Source organism: Myotis myotis, unplaced genomic scaffold (genome assembly GCF_014108235.1).
Source record: "Myotis myotis isolate mMyoMyo1 unplaced genomic scaffold, mMyoMyo1.p scaffold_m19_p_12, whole genome shotgun sequence".
NCBI classification, from domain to species: domain Eukaryota; kingdom Metazoa; phylum Chordata; class Mammalia; order Chiroptera; family Vespertilionidae; genus Myotis; species Myotis myotis.
In genome coordinates, this window is record NW_023416316.1 from 59,194,672 (window position 1) to 59,218,640 (window position 23,969).

Consider the following 23,969-nt stretch of genomic DNA (forward strand, 5'->3'; position numbering starts at 1 on the left):
TTGGGGTTATGGTCAATTTGCATGTTTCTCTTTTATTAGATAGGATTATAACTAACCAAAGCTGACTCTTGTGGCTCAAACAAAATACATTGGCAACCTCATTCTACAAGTTTCCAACCTCTGTATTAAAGATAATGGAGGGTTAAAATCAAGTGTAGTATCTGAAATATAGTGAAACACTCACTGAATGAAGGCCATATATTAACTGTATTGCTTACAACTAAGCTAACTTTTTAACTTAATAATCATTTAACAATTTTGTTATTTGAAAGTAAATAAAAATGAACATTTTAAGATCTCCAAACACTTGAGTTACCAAATTTGACAAGTAGAGAACAACAAAGCCTCATTGAGATGCTTGTTAAAAAACCTCTGAGATCACTTTGAAATAATTGTATCTGCGAGTGTTATATCTATAAAGACAAGAGTTTGGCTCAGTGAATGGAGCATTGACCTGTGGACTCTCGGTCCCAGGTTTGATTCTGGACAAGGGCACATACCCTGGTTGTGGGCTAGATCCCCAGTAGGAGGCATGCAGGAATCTCTCTCATCATTGGTGTTTCTCTCTCCCTCTCCCTTTGTCTCTGAAATCAATAATATATTTTTTAAAAAAGGACAAGGGTTAATATGATATATATTACTAAGTAGTCATACAATTTATGTAAGTATTACTCTCTAGTTTGAGAACTTTTTCATCACCCTAAACAGAAGCTTTCCTCACCTCACCCCAAATCCCTGGTAACCTCTATTCTACTTTTTGTCTCTATGAATTTGCTTGTTCAATTAGCTCATATACATGGAATAATATAATATTTTGTGTCTGGCTCATTTCACTTAGCATTGTATTTTCAGGGTTCATCTATGTTGCTGTAGCTATCAGAATTTTATTTATTTTTAAGGGCGAATAACATTCCATCACATGTATATAACTATATTTTGTTTATCCATTCATCTGTTGGTGGATATTTGGGTTGTTTCCACCTTTTGGCTTTTGTGAATATTGTTCTATGAACATTGGTGTACAAATATCTGTTTGAGTTCCTCTTTTGAATTCTTTTGGGTATACAGGTTTCCCCTACTCTCCAAAAGTAGAGCATTCCTATGAAATCTTTTGCAAGTGATGTAAAGTGAAGAAACAATTACCATTAATTTATATAGAAAAAACTTTGAGCATTCCCAAATCCCCAAAATAACCTATCAAACCATACCAAATAACACATAAAACCTAAAGCAACACTAACATATAGTAAAAGCAGGATGACATGATAAATACACACCATGCTTTGTACACCCATCAATCCACTCAAATAATAGACTTTCCATTGTATCCATTAACTGGATGCCAACTAAAGAAGACCACTTTGCTTCTAACAGAACCAATAGTAACTTTGGCAGCTTTCAAATTTCTTTCTCTCTTTGTGTAAATAGTACAAATGGACTAGGCAAGTTCAACACACGTAGGATGTCTTTAGTTCACGATCAAAACGCTTAATCATGCCATTTTATGCTAAGCATAATACCCTTATGAGCTCTCTTAGGCTGATACCTTAGGACACATCTTGCAAACAGAAGCACAAATAAGTCAAAATAAAGCACAGATACAGTTCAAAGTGTGGGGGCTTGATGTGGAGATGATGAGTGTGGTTCCCCAGGAAGGAGCTTGGTGATACTACTCTCACTGCTGGGGTGCATACTGCTTCTATATTGCTGGCTGCCAAACAAATGCTGAATGCTATTTTTTTTCCTGAATGCTGTTTTTGCTTTTTGCCTTCTTTCATAAAAGTGAAAATCCTCTTTGTATTAATTCTGTTAGTGTAAACAGGTGCTAATATAGGTCTTTTATAAAAGGGAAGTGGCATAATGTGAACTTTCAAAAAGCAGGGAATACTTGTATACCTAAGAGTGGAATTGCTGTGTCATCCGGTTATTCTTTTTTGTTTGTTTTTTTCTTGGTTATTTTTTATTTAACTTTTGGAGGCACTGCCAAACTGTTTTCAGCAGCAGCCACACCATTTTATATTCCCATCAGCAATGTCAAGATATTTCTTTTCATTTATCTGTCATGCATTCTAAGCAAATATTTCTGTGGAATAAGAGAAAAAGAGAAATTAATTTTTAACAACCCTGAAATCTTATAATGGAATTCTGTTGCTCTGTAGGTATATGGAGCTGCCATCCAGTTTTATGAGCCTTACTCTTGGGAACTTCTAACAGAGAAACAGCTTATGCAGCTGGGCCTATTGACACCTGTGGAGAGAAAAATGGTCTCCAAATCCATCAATTCAAACAAATGCATTTGTTTACTCTCACACTGGCCTTTTTTTGAAGCTTTTAGAAAATTTCTCATGTTTATCTACAAACTTTCTGTGTCTGGACCACATCCTCTTCCCATTGAAAAGTATGTATAATGACGAAAGAGATGTCTGCGGGAAAAACTGTGTGTGTGTGTGTGTGTGTGTGTGTGTGTGTGTGTGTGTGTGTGTGTGTAGATATATATTTATTTCATTCTTTACCTGACTTTAAGCAGCAAAGTTGGAAGGGGAGTCACAGTCACCCTACTTTTTACTTGCTCCCTTTTTATTTGAGTCATTGACTGAATTTAAAATTGAGGAGTGGTGGGTGAGGATGACCAAATTTTCTTTTGAGACTTCAGCTGAGGAAGAAACTTACATACATTGTACTGTGTGTTCTTCCTATTCATTTTCTAATAACCAAGAGAAAAGTAGCTGTTGATATACACATATATACAGTCATACCAGTGGCCATTCCAAAGTCTAACTGTAAAACATCTCTAAGCTTATTTAGAAATTTATGTTAAAAGTGAGGTTTCGGTTTTAGTGTTGGCAGAATTCTACATGTTTTCCCTTTTATTTAGAATTCCCTTTGTCATAGAAATCTTTTGTGAGTAAGAAAGATATACGTGGAGCCTCTGTCTTTTGAAAGCCATGTCTTTTCTGACTTCTAGTGGCACATTGACCTTTGTTTATTATAGTAAATAATTTATGTATCCTACTAACAAACCAAGAGGTGTCAAGAGCTTGGTGGAAATCTATTATATATACTCGTAGACATAGATTTTTGTTACAATTTGAAAATTTTTCCATTATAGCAGATAGAGTACCATCAAAATGTACTAGTTTAGTGGATAAGTTGGGAGTAAAGTACTGTGCATAAACTTATCACACCTTGGTATAGAAATATGGTTTCAACTTTCAGATTGTACTCGTGGAATGACAATCTAATGATTCATAATTCTAGATTTAACTTTCAACCTTCAGATTATCTTAAAATAGTTTGAATGAAAATTTAATGTGAGTGAAAATATAGCAGTCTTTTGAAAAATTAAGTTTTCATAAATAGTTTTTGAAAATAAAATCCATGTAGTGATGTTTTATCAGTTGAAGTAATACTTTGCATTTTAGTGGCCTCTAAGATCTTAAAACTTTGGGGAAATGTAACAAGCATTATTTTTAGGTGGGAAAACAGAGAGGGTAAGTGGTTTGCCCCAAGTTATAGTAAAATAGTTATATTACATTTACATTTAATTAATATTTAATTATTAGGATTAAATTTTATATTATTTTTAATTTTTTATATCAGTTAGTTGATTCCCATATTGGCACTGATAATCAGGGAAATATAAATTTGCTTCTTTCATGAAAATCATATTCATGTTACTCTTATTTTTCTGGCAATAATAGAGGATAATGTGGACTTTAAATTAAGAAATACATTGTGCATTTCAGAAGTAGTAGGATGAGTACATTTATTTACACTAAATTTATTTGGTTAGGATAAGTTTTAGGTAAGCGGCTTTGTCATATTTGGGAAGATAATATAATGATATTTAAGATTTAAAAAAAATCTATGAAGCATTTTAGCAAAGTAATTATGACTTTTATTTCCATTTTTTTTCCAGGCACATTTCACATTTTATGCAAAATATTCCCTTTCCTTCACCACAAAGACCAAGAATCCTTGTACAGGTAATCAAAAAAGTATATTTGAGGGGAGCCCTGGATATGTTCATTATCGGCATTGCAGAGTGGGGGTTCTGTGGCTCTTTGGGTTTGAGTTGGAGTAGTATGCATTCATAAAGTCTTTGAATTTCCAGTATTTTATATCTTTACTAAACATCCTTTGTACTGTTTTTTTTTTAATTTTGGGTGTACAGAATTGGAATAATTTTAATTACTGATTCATGACATTATCAACGTTGGTTCATGTATAGACTTGATATAGCTGATTTTCATAACTTAAAACCCAGAATTATGGGCATGTTTTTAATATGGGAGTGACTGATATTAAATATGAAATGAGTTAAGGTTGGAAAGTAAAAGTGAAATAGTCTATAATAGTGCTCTTCAAACTATCTATGTTAAAGGACTATGTTTTTTTAAATTTCCAATCTGTGGCAGACCTACATAAGTATACAGCTTGTGACATATGGAACTTCCTATGTAAGATCTGTATAGATATGAACAAGTCTATATCCCATTCAAAGACATAAGTTCACTGATCGTGATATTGGATGTGTGGGCAGTGTCAGATTGCCATGAAAATTTCTTAATGGCTTGCTCTCCATTTATATATTATCTCTTCCTGGACCCATAACGGTTTGCAAATTGGCACTTTGAGTAGCACTGATCTATAGAAGCAAGCAATTAAAAAAGTTTTTCTAAGATGTTATCAATATTATATGTGATATGATAGCATTAAGTCAAATATTAATCTTGAATGTACTTGTATTAATAAGTTTTAAGTAACTTCCAACTGCTTACCAGCATGTAAATTTGAGGCTTTTAAAAAGCAATTATTTCATAATTTTAAGGTAATTACATTTTCACTAATTAACTGAATCAAAATTCAATTGAATTAACAATTTGGTTAAAAAGAACTACTACAGTACTTCTGAGTAAATACAGCTATTGTTTTATATCTTAGTACATGTTTCCAAAACTGTTGTTTTAGTCTGCACAGGAAAGTGTTTTCCATTTTATCCATGATCTAAATGTTTAGGTTTCAAAATTGGCTTGGTTAATTTATTTATCGTTTTTTTTTTTTAAGCTATCAGTCCATGATGCGCTAATATTATCGCAGCCAGTTTCCACACCTTTACCATTAAGGTAACTAATGCTATCTAAAAGAATATATTTGTTCATTTGGAGCAGAATGCTTTAAAACGTTTTAAGGGTTAGGATAAGAGTGCTATTTTTTCAAACTATGTAAGGATAGCTGTAATGTTTCTAACTTTGAAAGCTTGATGAATGGTGGGGCCATTTAAAAAATAGAATACTTAAGAGAGTTGCAAGATTAGATGTAAGGAATACCTTCCTTTTCTTCTCATCTCCCCTCCCCATATTCAGTTCATAACTGCATGTTCAGGGTGAACTGATTGTAACCTCCTGAAATGTCTTAAATCTATTAGCTTCTCTTCATCTGCATCACTTGTCTAGGCTAGCATGATCTTTCACCTGGACCACTTAAGTACCTATTAATTGATTGTTTTTCCCCCCCTTTAATTCTTTATTCATACTGCGGCCACTGTATTCTTTTGTGAATGCAAACATAATTGTGTTATTTTTATTTTGGCATAATCTCTTGCTATTTTCATCCCTTCCCTTACTATGTTTTAGTGACAATAGATTTATTTCAATTTCTTGAATCTGACAAACCTTTGTATATGTTCTTCCCTCCCAACCCCCAAACCCCTATCTCCATTCTTTTGAGTCTGTTCATATGGTTCATCTTCAGGAATATATTTCCTGATAAATACCCCTTTGTTACCAAGGGATGAATTTGAATCATTCTGTTAAACTGTTTCATTAGATTTGCTACTTTTCAGTGATAACTAAATCAGAATTTGAAGTTAACACTAGATTCTAACTCTATTAATATATAGGAAATAATTTAATAAGCATATCTTAACATGTTTTAGCAAAATAGTTCATAATCATCACTTTTTCTCTCTTTTTCTAGTGGAGCCAACTTTAGCACCTTGTTAATGAATCTGGGTCCTGAGAATTGTGCAACATTGCTGCTCTTTGTTTTACTTGAGAGTAAGATTCTGCTGCATTCTCTGAGGCCAGCTGTGTTGACTGGAGTAGCTGAAGCTGTTGTAGCTGTAAGTATAGTATTTTTCCTTTTAGCACAGAATTATTGACAGAATTTTTACTCTGAAGATAAAGTTTCTTTAATGAAAGCAACTTTGGAATTACCAGTATAAGTCTAACATAAAATAATAGTTTGGCAAAGAGAAATTTTCTCTATTTGAGAGAAACTTTCAAATTCTAATTGTTCACATGCTAGAGTTTTTCAGAGAATCTATGTGGTTATATAATAATAAAACTTGTGAATGAAACTTACTATATTAAATGAGAGGCTCTGGCCAATTTCAGCTGATCTAATATTAATGGAAATAAATTACACAGTTACCTTCTCCCAATTTAAAAAAAAAAACTTTATTGTTTAAAGTATTACATGTCTCCTTTTTCCCCCATTGACCTCTCCCTGGCCACTCCCAGCTCCCCAACACATGCCCTCACCCCCTGGTGTCTGTGCCCATTGGTTATGCTTATATGCATGCATATAAGTAAGTCATTTGGTTGGTCTCTTAACATGCACACACACACACCCCCCCCGGCCCCCCGCCCCCCTGCCTTTCCTCTGAGGTTTGATGGTCTGTTCAATGCTTCTCTGTCTCTGGATCTATTTTTGTTCATTGGCTTACGTTGTTCAATTTTCTTCCAATTTTAACTTTTAATCTTTGTGAGCCATTAACATGTAGAAAATTCTAAGTGATTTTGAAATAGGATAATGTACAAATGCTTGGTAGCATAGAGCAAGCACTGAATTAATACTTGTTAAATCAACAAATGGAATATGTCTCCAAGATCTTAATCTGGTCTGAGAAATGCTTCAAGGACTGAAAACAACGATCTATGGGAAGCAAATAACTTCATTATGTACATACTAGAAGCCCATTGCAGGAAGATTCCTGCAAGAATAGGGCTTTGCTCCCGTCTCTGCCGCTGCTACCCCGCCCATCTCTGCCGCTTCTCTCCCGCCAGTCTCTGATGCTTCTCTCCCGCCCGTCTCTGCTGTCTCTGCTACCTCGGCTCCGTTGCTTGGCTTCCTTCTACGGTGTCTTCAGTTTTCGCTCCCAGCTGGTATATGCAAATTAGCTGCCATCTTTGTTGGCAGTAATTTGTATATCACACTGATTAGCCAATGGGAGGCTCAGTGAAGGTATGGTCAATTACCATGTTTGTCTATTATTACATAGGATTAATGTTCAAGTTTCCACCGTTGCATGTGAAAGTAAAAGTCATTATAACATGAAAATATTTGTTTATGAACTGACCAATTTTAGCAAGTTCCCACTCAAATATTCCTTCCTATAAAACATCCATGCCCCTTTGTCAGAATCTTTGTGGCCCAGTCTCTTGATTAATTTCAGCAGTGTAGTTCAAGAACAGGTGGAAAATTGCAACATAAAATTAGAAATTTTATGAAAAATGCAAGATTGCATGGAATTTATGTCACTAATGTTGGAGAGCTCCCTGAATTGCATGCAGTACCACTGGTAAATGAGGATTTAGCAGTTAAGCAATTTGAAGAAGAGAAAATAGAAAAGAATGGTGACAGGATAAATTCTTCAAAAGGAGAATGATTTGAATATCAAAGAATATAAAATAATCAATGGAGCTCTGTAGCAGAAATTAATGAAACAAATGAGTATTTTTATAACAGTGACCCTGTTTAAGGTTGCGCTGCATAAGTCAAAGGTGAAGACAAGGGTGTCATATTTTGCTGTCAGATAGCTTTATACCAAAATTTCTTATGTAGTTACAGGTGAACAGAAGACAGTTTTCACTGAAGGAACTCTGAAGTCCTTACAAGTTTTCTGTGCTAGTGGCTCTATCTCTGTGTCCTCTGATCTCATTTTCTAATACTCTCCCCCTTGATTACTCTGTTCCAACCACACTGGACTCCTTGCTACCCCTGAAGCATATTCGGCAGGCCCCATACCTTAAAGCCTTAAAGCTGTTCTTTCTCTTTGAAGCCCCCTTCTGGATATCCCTGTGGCTAAATCCCTCCTTCACGTTTTTCAGGTTTCTGTTCAGTTGTCACTTTCTTAAGGAGGCTTACCCTGTTTGCCCTATTTAATAATACAACTCGTTTCCTTTTCTTCTCTTCTGAACTCTAATCCTCTTCACTTGACTTTTCATTTTTCTGTAGCACTTAGCAATTCCGACATGGTCTGTATTTCATTTATTATGTCTTCTGTTTATTTTCTGTCTCTTCCTGCTAGATCAGGAGTTGGCAAGCTCTGGTCCAGGAATCAAATCCTGCCTGCCACCTGATTTTGTAAAATTTTACTGGGACATAGGCCATTTATTTACATATTACCTATGACTGTTTTCACGCATGAAGTCAGTTAAGTATTGTGACAAACAATATGGCTTACAAGTCCTACATTTCCTATCTTTTACAGAAAAAGTTTGCTAACTCTTATGCTAAACTGTATACCTCATGAGGGCAGGGATCTTTGTTTTATTCACTGTTATGCTCCATCATCTAGAACAGTGCTTGGCACTTATTAAATACTCAGATATTTGGTGAGTAAATAAATGAAGATAAAATCCCATCCTATCTAATAAAAGAGTAATATGCAAATTGACCATCACTCCAACACATATGATGACCACCCCCATGTGGACATAAGATGGCTGGCAGGGGAGGACAGTTGGGGGTGACCAGGCCAGCAAGGGAGGGCAGTTTGGGGCAATCGGGCCGGCAGGGGAGCAGTTAGTCATCGATCAGGCCGGCAGGAGAGTGATTAGGGGGTGATCAGGCTGGCAGGCAGAAGCAGTTAGGGGCAATCAGGCAGGCAGGCGAGCGGTTGGGAGCCAGCAGTCCTGGATTGTGAGAGGGATGTCCAACTGCTCGTTTAGGCCCAATCCTGGACATCCTTCGAGGGTTCCCAGATTGGAGAGGGTGCAGTCTGGGCTGAAGGACACACACACACACACACACACGCGCGCGCGCGCACACCTCCCACCGCCGTGCACGAGTTTCATGCACTGGGCCTCTAGTTTTGAATAACCACCTGGGATAACTGGCAGAGATAGTAAATGCTAAGGGCATTTCTTTGGAGTGAGGGATGATGGATATGATAGGAATTGAACTAGACCTTGAAAGACAGCAAGAATTTTTATAGTAGAGGAAAAATTTTATCATCAGTAATTAAAAATTTAATATTAGCTGATCATTAAAATTTTGATCTGGATTTTTAATTAACCTTATCTTTTAAAAAAACACATAAGCGTATGTGATACAATTAAGGTAGAGCTTTGTAAAGCAAACCTGGTAAAGATTCTTAAGGTATGTTTTATTTTATTTACTTATTTATTGTTGACACTGTTACAGATATCCTCCATTCTCCCCTCTTTAGCCTCTTCTACCCAGCCCTTACCCCATCCACCACTCTGGCCATCACCACAGTTGTCTGTCTGTGTCCATGGACCATGCATATATGTTCTTTTGCTAATCTCTTCACCTTTATTTTTATGATGTCAAGCTTCACTGAAGTTGGATAATTTTGTTATTTGAGTGGTTAGGAAATTTTTTTTGTTGAAATTTTCAATTGAGTATTACCATTCCCAAGGGAATCATTTTAATTTTTTTTTTTTGATTCCTTGGTGCTTTTAGTTGGATTTAGTCAAAGGTTATCTTGAGACTTAATATATAGATGAAATGCATGAGATTTAAAGATCATGAGTTTGTTTTATAATTTTTTAGGCAATACTATACTTTGACTTTTTCTGTAAAACTGAATGTGGGTTTTATATAGACATTAGAAGGACTAACATCCAAAGAGCTGTTAGCATTTTTATTGTGCTTGTGATCATTGTCATGCTTAAAGGCTTTAATTACATTGGCTCATTGTATTGTTTAATAATATTTTATAGTCATTTAGTTTTTGAAATGATGTTTATAGTAAAAGAAACTAGACTTAACTGCTTCTTAGTGGTCCCTTTCATTAATATTAGTTAATTACATAATTTTATTGCAAATTTCTAATTTGGCTAATTTTTAAAAACTTTTTCCCCAGATGATCTTTCCATTTCAGTGGCAATGCCCATATATTCCCCTTTGTCCTCTCTCACTGGCGGCAGTGCTTAATGCACCTGTACCATTTATAGTTGGAGTTGACTCAAGGTATTTTGATCTGCATGACCCACCACAAGATGTTGTTTGCATTGACTTGGATACAAACATGTTATATATGTAAGTTGATTCTTTTTATGTTATCTCCCATTTATATTTTTCCTCATATTTAGATATAGCTCATTGACAGCATCTAGAAATATGCTATTTTTAAAAGTTGTTAATAAGTCTTCATCAGCCCTAGCCAGTTTGGCTCAGTGGATAGAGCATTGGGCTGCGGACTGAAGGGTCCCAAGATCGATTCCAGTCAAGGGCACATGCCTGGGTTGTGGGTTCGGTCCAGTGTGCAGGAAGCAGCCAATCAGTGATTCCTTCTCATCATTGATGTTTCTGTTTCTCTCTTCCTCTCCCTTCCTCTCTGAAATCAATAAAAATATATTTTTAAAAAGTCTTCATCAGTGAGTCACAACCAGAACAAAGTATCAGAATCCTGGAAAGCTCTATGGTTTTGAAAAGAACATCTCTACATTATAGTAGTTTATATTTGCATAGTAATGTTAATGGCAGGCAGTAAATATTTATGTTTATCAAAAGAGAATAAGGATTTTTTTTTATATATATATTTTAAGGATTTTTTTTTAAAGGTTAAACACTGCTTTCACAGCTGAAGAGTTATATACTTTCTAGGTTTAATTCAGAATCCATGTGTAAGCTTTTAAGGAATGGGTTTACCTGTTTCAGTTTAGTTACAATATAGGGTAATATGTCATTTCCTTAGTTGTCAAGATTTAAATTTTATAAGGGTGTATTTTTTAAAAATATGTTATTATTGCCCTAACCGGTTTGGCTCAGTGGATAGAGCGTCGGCTTGTGGACTGAAGGGCTCCAGGCTCAATTCTGGTCAAGGGCATGTACCCTGGTTGCGGGCACATCCCCAGTAGGGGGTGTGCAGGAGGCAGCTGATCGATGTTTCTCTCTCATTGATGTTTTTAACTCTCTATTCCTATCTCTTCCTCTCTGTAAAAAATTAATAAAATATATTTTAAAAAATGTTATTATTAGTTTTAGAGAGAGGGGAAGGGAAAGGGATACAGAGATAGTGAGAGGAACAGAGAGATAAAAACATCAATTGGCTGCCTCCTGCAGGCCCCCTACTGGGGATTCAGCCTGCAACCTTGGCATGTTCCCTGACCGGGAATTAAGCGATGCCTTCTTGGTTCATGGATTGACCCTCAACCACTGATCCACACCGGCCAGGCTGTAAGGATGCATTTTGTGCAGAGAAATTGATATTAAAAATCAGTGATAGTTTTCCCTGACTGGGTGACTCAATTGGTTGTTCATCCTATACACCAAACCATTATGGGTTTGATTCTCAGTCAGGGCACATGTAGGTTGCAGGTTCCATCCCTGGTAGGGGCGCATCAGATAGGGGCATGTGTGGGAGGCAACCAATTAATCTTTTTCTCTCTTTCTCTATGTTTCTTTCTCTCCCCCTACCTCTCTCTCTAAAGTCAATAAAGAAACAACAGATCATTGGGTGAGGATTAAAAAAATATATTAGTCATAGTTTGTGTTTACTGGAGGTGATAACTATATACAGTAGTGGTATAACGAGTTCAGAGAGTAGTGTACCACATTAATAAGGGAAGCAGCTCTGATAGATGCCTAAAAGCAAACTGCTCCACACTCCCCCATTCCTTGATGGAAAATGTAGTAAGTATGGAAAATTTCTTCATGTTGGTGCCAACTTCTAGATCTTGGAGTACTTATTCTATACTGTTTGAGATTAGGAGAAAATGAAAAGAGTAAGAACTTTGATGAGACTTCAGTGGTCACAGCAATAGAATTGGTTGGAAAAACATCCCAACGTGAGCCAAAGGAATAACTTAAGGAAAGAAGAAAACATTTGCTGTAACTTTCTTTTTTTTCAATCCTTACTCGAGGATATTTTTTCTATTGATTTTTAGAGAGAGGGAAAGATGAGAAACATTAATGTGAGAGAAACATCTCAATTGGTTGCCTCCTGCACTCACCCTGACCAGGGCCTGGGCCTGGGAGGAACCTGCAACTGAGGTATGTGCCTTTTACTGGAAATGACTTGGGATCCTTTGGTCTGAAGTCTGACGCTCTATCCACTGAGCCAAACCAGCTGGGGCATTTGTTGTAACTTTAAAAATAATTTTGAAGTGGATCTACCATTGTAGTTAGAAACTATAATTGTGGTGGCTCTTCACTAGGTATATGTAAATTTACTTATAGCCTGGAAATAAACTACTTGTATGCACTAAATATTTCTTTTAGCAACATTTTCTTGTTTTTTAGCTGCTATCCCTGAAAAACAGTTATTTCAGGATTGTATACATTGTGATGCTTTTGGAAATGATTATTTATGAAGTTGTATCTCAGATGTTTACTTTTTTTATTTACTCTTTTGAATAACATGGAAATTCTTAATTTTGCCATTTTTAAGTAACTTCTAAAAATGTTTGATTAAAACATTTTCTTTAAATAACTTTAAATTCTTTGCTTAATTGTACTTAAAGAATAATGAGATATTCCAGATACCCAAAAATTATAGAGGATAATGTAAATAACTCCCATGTATCCACCATGCAGTTGGAAAAAATAGAATATTACCAATAAATCTGAAACCCTGTGTACATATCTTGCATCATCTTGAATTTGGTGTTTATTACACTTGCCATTCTTTGTGAGACTCATCCATGTTGATACATGTAGTTCTACTTCAATGTCAGTGTGTATAGTGTTGGTAGATATTTAGATTGTACCTAGATTTTTACAGTTATGAACAAGGCTGCTGTGATCATTATTGTGCATATTTCTTTGAGTTCATGGGCAAGAATTCCTCTGAAGCATATACCTTAAAGAGCCAATGTTGGTTGGTAGGCTTTGTTAATGCCACGTTAATCTTCCAAGTTTACCACCTCTTCAGCAGCAAATGAGAGTTCTGTGTGTTTCATATCTTTGCCAATACTTGTTATGGTCAGAATTAAAAATTTTTGCCAGTTTGATGGTAATGGAATCTCACTGTGGCTTTAATTTACATTTCCTTAATTAGTTGCAAATAGTAGATTTATATTTCTTTTTGCCCTTTGGTTTTCCTGTCCTGTTAATTGGTCCCCCCCACCCCCCCCTCCCTTTTTTGGTAAATTTTCTTGTTTGGTTGTTTGCCTTTTTCTTTGAATTTGTGTAAGTTGGTTGTAGAATTTTGAATTAATTCTTGGTTTGTGCAAGTAGTTCCTCCCACATTGACTTGTCTTTTCATTCTATTTATCGTGTTCTTTTGATGAATAGAAGCTTATTTTAATCAATCAGATTTATTATTTTCTTTCATGGATTGCTGTTTTTGGTTCTTATATATGAAATTCTCTGCTCGAGGTCATGAAATACTATCCTGGATATTCTTAAAGTAGTCGGGTTCTGCCTTTCTCTGTAGGTCTTTAATTCAGCTAAACTTGGTATTAGTGTATGACATGACGTAGAGATACCATTTTATTTATTTATTTATTTATTTATTTATTTATTACATGGACAAGCACTTGTCACATAGCACTATTTATTGAATAGTGAGTTCATCTCTTCCCTACTGGTCTTCAGTGTCAACACTATTACATATCAGTTTCTATATTAGCATGGAATATAGCATGCATGCTTATTATTCTGTTCCTTTGTTTTAGTCTCCTGCTAGTATAACACTATCTTTTTAAATTTTATTTTAATTCTTTATTGTTTAAAGTGTTACATATGTCTCCTTTTTCCTCCATTGATCTCTTCCTGGCCACTCCCACCTCCAGCACATGCCCTCACCCCCCTACTGTCTCTATTCATGGAACACTATCTTAACGACTTCACTAGTAAAATTAAGTTGTGCATAACATGGATAAACCTTGAAAACATCATGGTCCCATTTATATGAACTATCCAAGGCAAATCTATATACATAGAAACTAGGTTCGTTAAGATGGGGGAATCAGAGATTAGTGACTAAGGGGATGCAGGGTTTCTTTTTGAAGTGATGCAAATATTCTAAAATTGATTATGGTGGTGATTACACAACTCTGTGAATATACTAAAAACATCAAATTTTACACTTCAGGAAGATGAATTGTATGGTATGTGAATTATATCTTAACATTGTTTTAAAAAGTTGTGATGTGAGCCTGGCCAGTGTGGTTGCGCATTGACTCATGAAGCAGGAGGTCACAATTTGATTCCCAATCAGGGCACATGCCCAGGTTGCGGGATGATCCCCAGTGTGGGACATGCAGTAGGCAGCCTATCAGTGATCCTCTCTCATCATTGGTGTTTCTATGTCTCCTTTCTTCTTCTCTGAAATCAATAAAAATAGATTTAAAAAAATGAGTTATGATGTGATATAGCAAGTCCCTTTACTCCTGTCCTTTACAATTGTTTTGATATATTTTGTCCTTTCTTTTCCATATAAATTTTAATATCAGTTTGTTAAGTTCCACACAAAATTATGTTGTGATTTTGGTTAGAATTCTATTGAATTTATAGATTAATTTGGGAACGAATGGCATCTTTTTGACATAGTCTCCCTACCTATGCATGTGGCATTTTACTTTATAAGTCTTTTAAAATTGTTCAATAAACTTGCATTTTTCTCAAAGACCATGCACATCTTTTGTTAGACTTACTTATCCTTAAGTAAAACTTATAAAAACTTATAGTTTTTATCGTTACTATAAATGGTATTTTAAATTACATTTTTTACTTGTTAGTTGCTGGATATAGGAATGTTAAACTGATTTTTATATAGTAGGTTTGCTCCCCAGCAACTTAGTTGAATTCTTTTATTTTGTCTGTAGATTCTCTTCAATTTTCTGACTATAAGCAATTACATTATCTACAATTTTTATTTTTAAATTTGTCTTAATTCTCTGGCAAAAATCCTAGTGTAGTTGAATGGTAGAAGGTAAGCATAGCTAGTATCTTGTCTTGTTTCTAATTTCAAAGGGAAAGCTTTAAAGCAAGAATTGACAATCCAGCCCAAGGCCTGTATTTACAAATAAAATTTTAGTGGAACACAGCTCAGCTTGTCCAAGGCTGCTTTCATGCTTTCATGTGGCACATTTCAGTAGTATGACATAGTCATGATGGTCCTCAAAGCATGAAATATTTATTATCTGACCCCAAAGTTTCCTAGCTCTATTCTAGGGTTTTGATTACTTAATAATAAATTAAGGAATTTTCCTTTTACTTCTAGATTAAGAATTTTTAAAAAATCATAGGTAGGTGTTGAATTTTATAGTACTTTTGTGCAACTATTGAGATGAGCATTAAAATCTTCTTTAATCTCTGTATGGTATATTACATTATAAAACCATGTAGTTGTAAACAATTCTTATATTCCTGATATAAACATCATCTTGCTCTTGTTTTTTTATATACTAGTGGATTAACCTTTCTAAGAATTTAAGATGCTTGCATTGATGTTCATAAATGATATTGGCCTGATGTATAGCAATAGGTGCAGCCCGTGGTTTGTACATAGTGCTTTCATCTTTGTAGAGTTTTAAATGTTTCTTATTCTATTAAAATATTTCATTTGACTCATGCACTATTTAAAAGTGTTCTTTTTGGCCCAGCCAGTGTGGCTCAGTGGTTGAGCATTGGCCCAGGAACCAAGAGGTCACTGTTTTGACTCCCAGTCATGGCACATGCCAGGGTTTCAGGCTCTTCCCAATAAGGGGTGTGCAGGAGGCAGCTGGTTGATGTTTCTCTCATAGATGTTTCTATCTCTCCCTCTCTCTCTAAAAACCAATAAAAACATAAAAAGTGTTCTTTTGAACTTTCAAAGTTTTTTTTCTTCAATGCTAACTCAGTTGAATTGTGGTGAGAACATGCTTCTATATGTCACTGATGCTCTAATATTTGTTGAGATTTACTTCTAATAGGTAATTTAAAAATCTCAAGTCAATTAAGTTTGACACTTAACATGATTCTAAAATACTGTTGAAGCAAGAATTTTATGTTGTATTCATAACTCTAGTATTGAAAATCTATGTTGGAGGGTTAGTATGAGATGACCAAATTTGATTCAAGATAATTGAAATGAAAAGAGAAGCTCCTTGAAAACCACTTATCAATTGTAACTTCAGTAAAAATACACTTTCTATATTCCTTTTTAATTTGACATAAGAATTTTAAGTAAAAGCAGATTGAGATGTTTTATTAGTTATATTTTTATTTAATAGATCTGATGAAAAGAAGAACATGAACTGGAAGCAGCTTCCCAAAAAGCCATGCAAAAATTTACTTAGCACCTTGAAGAAATTGTATCCCCAGTTATCTTCAGGTAAATGTGAGGAAAAAGGAATATTTTAATGAAAATTCTTCTTACTTTAAACACAATTTTGCTCTGCTTAAAAGAAGTTTAATTACAAAACAAAATTCCAGTAACAAGAAATTAATATTGTGTTTCATGATTTTTTAAGCATGTTGTCTATGTCTGCTTGAGCATCTCTGTTAGCCTGGGCCAATGATGCCATCGCATTAATGGAGAGAGGCATTTCGGGAAGTCACAGGCTTTATTTTGATAGTTTCCTTAATTGCTCAGTCATTATATATATGTACATATATAATATTATATATTAACTAGAGGCCTGATGCACAAAATTCTTACAGGGGTAGGTCCTCCCAGCCACAGCTGCCTCAGCCCTCACCCAGGCTTCATCTGGAAGATCATACTGAAGGTCATCTGATGGTCATTCCACTGTTCAGCCGTTCGGTCGATTTGCATATTACGCTTTTATTATTATAGATGTCATTTTCTTGTTTTATTTGCTAGTTCACCAAAAAACTCAAGAAGGTTCAGCAATTGAGATGACTCCAATTGAAGCAGATTTCTCCTGGCAAAAAAAGATGACTCAACTTGAGATGGAAATTCAAGAGGCATTTTTGCGCTTTATGGCATCCATTTTAAAAGGATATAGAGCATATCTCAAACCAATAACAGAGGCTCCTTCAAATAAAGCCACAGCTGTTGATTCATTGTTTGACCGACAGGGTGAGTGGCATTGAAAATACAATTACTTTATATAGAAAAGAAAAATACTTTGTATATGGTATTGCTACCAAAAAATATTTACTACCTAAATTTTTAGAAATTAAAATATACTTCTGTGTGTTTGTAGTCTGATGCTATGAATATAATTTCTTTTTGTTTTTACAAATATATTTTTATTGATTTCAGAGAGGAAAGGAGAGGGGGAGAGAGAGAGAAACATCAATGATGAGAAAATCATTAATTGGCTGCCTCCTGCATGCCCCTTACTGGGGATCGAGCCCACAACCCGGGCCTGTGCCCTTGACCGGAATTGAACCTGGGACCATTCAGTCCACAGGCCAACCCTCTATCCACTGAGCCAAACCAACTTGGGCTGAATATAATTTCTTATACCCCATTTTTTTCCTGAGAAATCTGAAGCTGTAGGACTTTAATTATAAAAAGTCAAAGATGTTGCTTGTATTTATAATACTACCTAGTCATTTTAGTAAAATGTAATTTGCTTTAGATGCTTCTTTAGTTTTGCATAATATTTTGATTTATATACTCTTTGCTTTAAAATATTTCCTAACAATTAGTTTTTGGAATAAAGCCACCAGTTTTAAAATTAAAAAAAAAAAAAAAAAATACAGCCTTGTTCCAGGGGGAAACACTATGCTCATCTTTTTTAGTATTTATTATTTTAGGGAGTTATAAAGCTTTTTGTTATTATTCAGCTACTCTTATAATATAATATATAGTAGCAACCTTTCATTTTCATTAATATTTATATAAAAATTATATTACATTTCTATACTTTTATCTAGCAGTTACTTAAAAATAATCTGTATTTTCCTAGCAACCTTTTTGTCTTTTATCATTTCTGTTTCAGAATAACTTCTCTCTCAAATATTTAGCCACTACTTACCAAGCTCAACTAATTATTATGTAGGGATATAAAGAAGAATTAAGTCTAGCTCTATGGGATACTAAATAAGAAACAATCTAAAATGATTTTTTAAAATAGAGCAAGTACTGGAGAACACAGATTTTATACAATTCAGTGAGAAGCTCTAAAAATTAAGAAAAAAGAAACATTCTTTCAAATGAATATTGGAAGATTTTATAAAGGAAGAGCATGACTTTGAAGAACTTAGATAAATGAGATGAGCAGGAAAGGATTTCTAAAAACAATAGGCATTAAAAATTAAATCTGAATTAGAACTTCTTCTTTGCTGCTTATGAAACCTTTCTGGGGTTCTGTTTTTTCATTAATAAGATGGGAATAATACCTAGATTATGCATGGTAGTGAAGATTAAGAAAATATATGTGGAGCAACTAGTAAAAGTACTTTACAATATTCAGTACTCATCATAACAGCTCTTATTGTTAGTGGTAATGGAATGGAAGAAACCTCAACAACAAAAGCACAAGGCATGTGCTTTAGTCCGTCAGGTCTATCATAACATAGTACCGTGGATTGGGTGGCTTAAACAACAGAAATTTCCTCATAATTGTAGAAGCTAGCTAGAAGGTCAGAATCAATGTGTTGGCAGGATTGGTTTCCTCTGAGGTCTCTCTCCTTGGTGTGTCATTGGTTGCCTTTATTGAGCAGGAAAATAGCTAAAAAGAGAGAACCTGATTATTTGTTAAGAAAAGGGTTTTTTTGTTTGTTTTTTTCAATGAGAGAGACTTGAGTATGCTGATAAGTAGCGAGTAGAGAGAGGAAGACTTTTCTGAGAATACTGAAGGGGCTGGAATCCCAGGCTGATGTGGTAGGCTTGGCCTTAGATAGGATTACTGGACATATCCATTGTAAAAAGAAGGAAGGAAGGAATGATAATTGCAGAAAGAGTAATATATTTTGTAGTGAGATAATGAAGGTAGTTCTCATTTAATGATTTTCATTTTTTTGGCAATATAAGGTATGGTCTTTTGAGAATGGGGGAAGGAAACATGGAGGGAGGACATTTGAAAACTGCAAATAGCTGTGAAATAGTGGGTAAAAGGAAATTGCGTTTATTCCAAAAATGTAGTAAAGGTTGTTGGTCAGGGACAAAGGTACAGTATTAGATAAGTGATTCTGATCCACTTAATTGTGGAGCACTTTCCCTCCTTTTAACTTGTGCTCAGCCACTGATGCAGATCCAGAGAAAGCAGACAAATACATTCCTCCAGGGCTAGACTATACTAGATGGATTTGCCAAAAAAGACAAGGGCATAAGAATTGAGAGTGTTGACAAGAAAGTAATTGAAATCAATGGACATGGAATCAGTATTGGATAGATAGAGAAGTGAAGACAGGGAGGGGGTAGGTAGAATGGAAAAAGGGTAAAAGGATTGTAGATTTCAATGAGCTTACCTTCTATCTTCCTCCGCCCCTCTTTCCGGGTCTTCCCCCTGCCCCCCCCCCCCCCCAAACAAAGCCTTTGTAAGAGTACTTAAGTAAGCAAACCAGACAGATGGGGTAATGGTCAGAGAATAACATGCAAATTAAAGATTTGGGAGGCAGAGCTTTTTTTAAAAATTTAAATTCTTTATTGTTTAAAGTATTACATAAGTCTCCTTTTTCCCCCATTGACCTCTCCTCAGCTGCCCCCACTCCCCAGCACATGCCCTCACCGCCCTCATCTATGTCCATTGGTTATGCTTATATGCATCCATACAATTCCTTTGGTTGATCTCTTACCCCCTCAGCTCCCACCTTCCCTCATAGGTTGGATGCTTCTATGCCTCTGGTTTTATTTTTGTTCATCAGTTTATGTTGTTCATTATATTCCACAAATGAATGAGGTCATGTGATATTTATCTTTCTCTGACTGGCTTATTTCGCTTAGCATAATGCTCTCCAGTTCCATCCATGCTGTTGCAAATGGTAAGAATTCCTTCTTTTTTTTTTTTTTTAAGGCAGCTTAGTATTCCATTGTGTAGATGTACCACAGCTTTCTAATCCACTCATCTGCTAATGGGCACTTAGGCTGTTCCCAAATCTTAGCTATGGTAAATTGTGCTGCTATGAACATAGGGGTGCATATATCCTTTCTGATTGGTGTTTTTGTTTTCCCAGTAATCCCATTTCTAGGCAGAGCAATTTTTAATGATAGCAAGAAAAGGCCAGAGTGTGTGTGTGACTTTGTGTACAAGTTGGTGGTAGAGGTGGAATAGATCACAGATCATTGACAGGGTTCAATGGTTTGTGCTTAGTGGGTGTTGAAGAATGATGATGGTAGGTGTTGGAGAGGAGAAGGTCTTCAGTGAATGAAGGAGAGTGTCCCTAAGACAGTAGATATCTACAATTGGTAGGAGAAAGGGTAGAATACCAGATGCTTGAACCTTCAATGAGCAGAAATTTTTACAAGACGATACAGAAATAATTATCTGGTGGCATTTCAGAATAAGGCCATAGACACTTCATGTTTGAGAATATGTAGAATATCAGAAATTTCTACTTGAGAGCTGTAGAACTAGAGCTTTCTTATAAGAGATTTAGATTTCAGTGAAAGTTTAATGGTATAAATTAAGCATTTTTGTAGTTGAATCAGGCAGAAGGAGCTATGGTTACTAGAAGGTTCTGTATATAAATATATATGACATATTTATATGAACAAGTTTAAAATAATGTTTAATATAACATCTAGTTCCACTTTAAAATTTGAACTTAATTGTAATTTTATTTCCTTCAGGATTTCTAAAAAGTCGAGATCGTGCCTATACAAAATTCTACACCTTTTTAACCAAAACACAGATTTTTATTCGTTTCATTGAAGAATGTAGTTTTGTAAGTGATAAAGATACTGGATTGGCATTTTTTGATGACTGCGTAGAAAAGGTAAAAGTTTGTCCTATATAGCAATGTTAAGGAAAAATTTTAACAATTTGGCTAGCTGTGTGTATAATCATCATCATCATTATTATTATTAGCCCAAATGATCTGAAGGAGACAGCATAGGGTGTGTGTGTGTGTGTCTGTCTGTCTGTCTGTGTCTGTGTCTGTCTGTCTGTGGGTGCATGCAGTTACATGTACATGCAAGTGTCTGACTCTGGGCTTAATATAAGTCATTTTCCTGTGTCTAGTTTCTGTCATACGCAGCAAATTTTTCTCTTTGATTCTCACTTTGTAACTATGAAGTACTAAATTGACCCTCCTAAAACTTATATATTTAATTTATATGAATAAAATAAGATTTAGTAATTAATTTACAAAATTTAGTTTTTTTGGATAAATGGAGTCCTGTGTTCTTTTGTTTAATGTCTTTCCAGGTACTTTTGCTACTATATTTCTTTTGTCCTAATGGAGGTTATTTGGAAATATGTTAAGTTTTTAAGCTTTACTCACCCATCCTAAGGAAATTCAAATTGATTCTTCACAATTGATGACTGACTTAGATATATATTTTTTTCATTTTTAATAGAATTCTTATTTTTGCTATGTGGATCTTGGGGCTGATTATTTATGCAAACTATATATTATAGAAAATTTAAGATTATATTCAAAAAAATGTAGAATATTATAAAATTGTATTTTTTATGGACTCCGAATGATTCATATGCCTTAGAAAACTTGATTAACTTTCTCCCATTCTATCACTGTAACCTAAAATTTCAGGGATACAATCAAAATTATTTAACATTTTAGTTTACTTATAAAAGTGATAGTCCAGTATCATCCAGTTAGAGGGATGCTTAGATAATGTCAATCACTAATGCAGGGATTTAATAATAATTAATTTTTTATTTGAGAAGCCAGATTCCTCTTGTGATTAGCTATCTTTTGCTAGTGAAGGATTTATGAAAAAACTAATAAAAATAAATTGTTTTAATAGCCTCAAAAGACGTATTATACTTAGCCTAATATAGAATAGGGTCCCCAAAATTGTGAAGTGTTTTTTATTTGTCCAGTATTAAAAAAGGATAGTTTTTTAAAATAAGAATTTAAGATAATCTCTATTAAATTCACAATAGACATTTTCACTAAGAATTTTTTATTTTTTTCTAGTTGTTTCCTGATAAGAGCACAGAGAAAACAGATAAGGTATTTTTTTAAAGTTTTTGAAAGTTCAAAACTAGGTCTTGCTTATATATAAATTAACTGGAAAAAAATAATTATTTTTCAGATTGATTTTGATTCAACAGATGATACCAAATTGATTGAGCTAGATGATTCACAAAAAAGTGAGCACACTGTATTTATAATGCCACCAGAGCCACCTCCTGATGATGCAAAGGACCTGTCACCAAAGTACAGGTAGCAAGGATTCTTTAAAAGAGCTCTTTGGGCACAGCTTTAATGATTTATTTTTATTATTTCTGATTATTAGTAGATGCATATATTAATCATTTGTGAAGGTCATTTTCAAAATTTATTCAGTGAACTAATGGAGATGAATATTTTATAATGTCGGTGGGTAATGTAAATTAAGACTTGGACAACCTTGTTTGAAAATAAGCCAGATGTTGATCACTAGTCACCTAAAAATTCAACCATATTTTAATCTTTAAAAAATTTACTTACTTTTGTGAGGTTCCGCCTTCCTTTGGGGGTTTTTGTTGTCAATATAAAGACTGTATAATTCTTATTCATTAGTAAGATGTCAGAGTAAGCCTAAAAGTAGAGGGGCAGGAATCATTCTTTATTAAAATAAATGTAAAGAATAGGATTTGGATGGAATCTTTTGAGAAATTAAAATGTATTTGATTGTTATTGTTATAATTGTGATAAGATACAATTTAATAAACTTAGAAAAGCAAACAATAAAAAAGAAAACGAGCACATCATTTTAGCACCAATACTTAGTCTGTTAACAACTGTATGTATATCTTTCTTGTCTTTTAGTGCATAAATTTGCACTTATTATACTTAAGACAAATATGGGTTCATCTTACATATATTCTTTGTAACCTGTGTTTGCCTTTAATGGCCTGAACATGTTTCCATGCCAAAAAATATTTTTTGTGCCATATCATTTTGAATAACCACATTACATGCATTTATTGTGATTTGTTTCACTAGTCTCCTGTGGATTGTTTGTAGTTCTTTGCTGTTTATATCTTTGTGTATATACACAGTTATTTTCTTAGGCTGTTTTCTTAAAATAATGTCAGGAGCAAAGAAAATATAAAATAACTCATAAAACTATGGAATTAACATATAATCTAAGAATGAAGAATATATACCATAGGGATTGAGTGGCTTAATTAAGTACCATTTTGATTGCATATTAACTATAGAATTCTATTTTACTTTGGTTTAATCGCTATGCATTTGGACTCCGGTATTGACAAACAAGATAAATAGAGAAAGGCAACACCTCCCAGAAGAAAATTGGCCAAAGGAGGCAATTTGCAAGAAGAAATCCCAATAGGCAGTAATATGAAAAGATAGTAAGCTTTCTAGTATTCAAAGAAATGCAAACCAAAATGATGAGTAAAAGCATTTTTAATCTATCATATTGAAGATAAGCTTTACTACCAGGTAAAGTGTATGTTAGAGTATATGCAAGTATAGCCTTTCTGGAAATAAATTTGTAGTGATTTATAAGAATTTTTATTCTCTTGATAAATATGGACCATAGCAAACCCTGATATTGGGCATTATCCTAAGAAATTAAGCAAAAGTATTTACAAAGATTTATATATACCAAGATACTTAATTACAAAAATTTAGAAATAACCTAAAATGTCCAGCAGTAAAGAATTGGGTAAATTATTGTATATCCCTAAAATGAAAATATTTTTTAGAATATATTTTATTGATGTTTTACA

General features: G+C 34.3%; 1 protein-coding gene across 6 annotated transcripts in view; it reads left to right on the forward strand.

Moving 5' to 3' along the window:
• Positions 1-23,969, forward strand: part of DENND4C (DENN domain containing 4C) — a 115,180-nt gene that overhangs the window by 42,939 nt on the left and 48,272 nt on the right. For all 6 annotated transcript variants that reach the window (XM_036331242.1, XM_036331239.1, XM_036331244.1 and 3 more), the window contains exons 6-15: positions 2,160-2,398; positions 3,920-3,986; positions 5,068-5,126; positions 5,980-6,124; positions 10,118-10,293; positions 16,416-16,516; positions 17,009-17,227; positions 20,891-21,036; positions 22,204-22,239; positions 22,322-22,452. In XM_036331242.1, the coding sequence (XP_036187135.1) occupies positions 2,160-2,398; positions 3,920-3,986; positions 5,068-5,126; positions 5,980-6,124; positions 10,118-10,293; positions 16,416-16,516; positions 17,009-17,227; positions 20,891-21,036; positions 22,204-22,239; positions 22,322-22,452 (1,319 nt within the window). The remainder of the gene's footprint in view (positions 1-2,159; positions 2,399-3,919; positions 3,987-5,067; positions 5,127-5,979; positions 6,125-10,117; positions 10,294-16,415; positions 16,517-17,008; positions 17,228-20,890; positions 21,037-22,203; positions 22,240-22,321; positions 22,453-23,969) is intronic.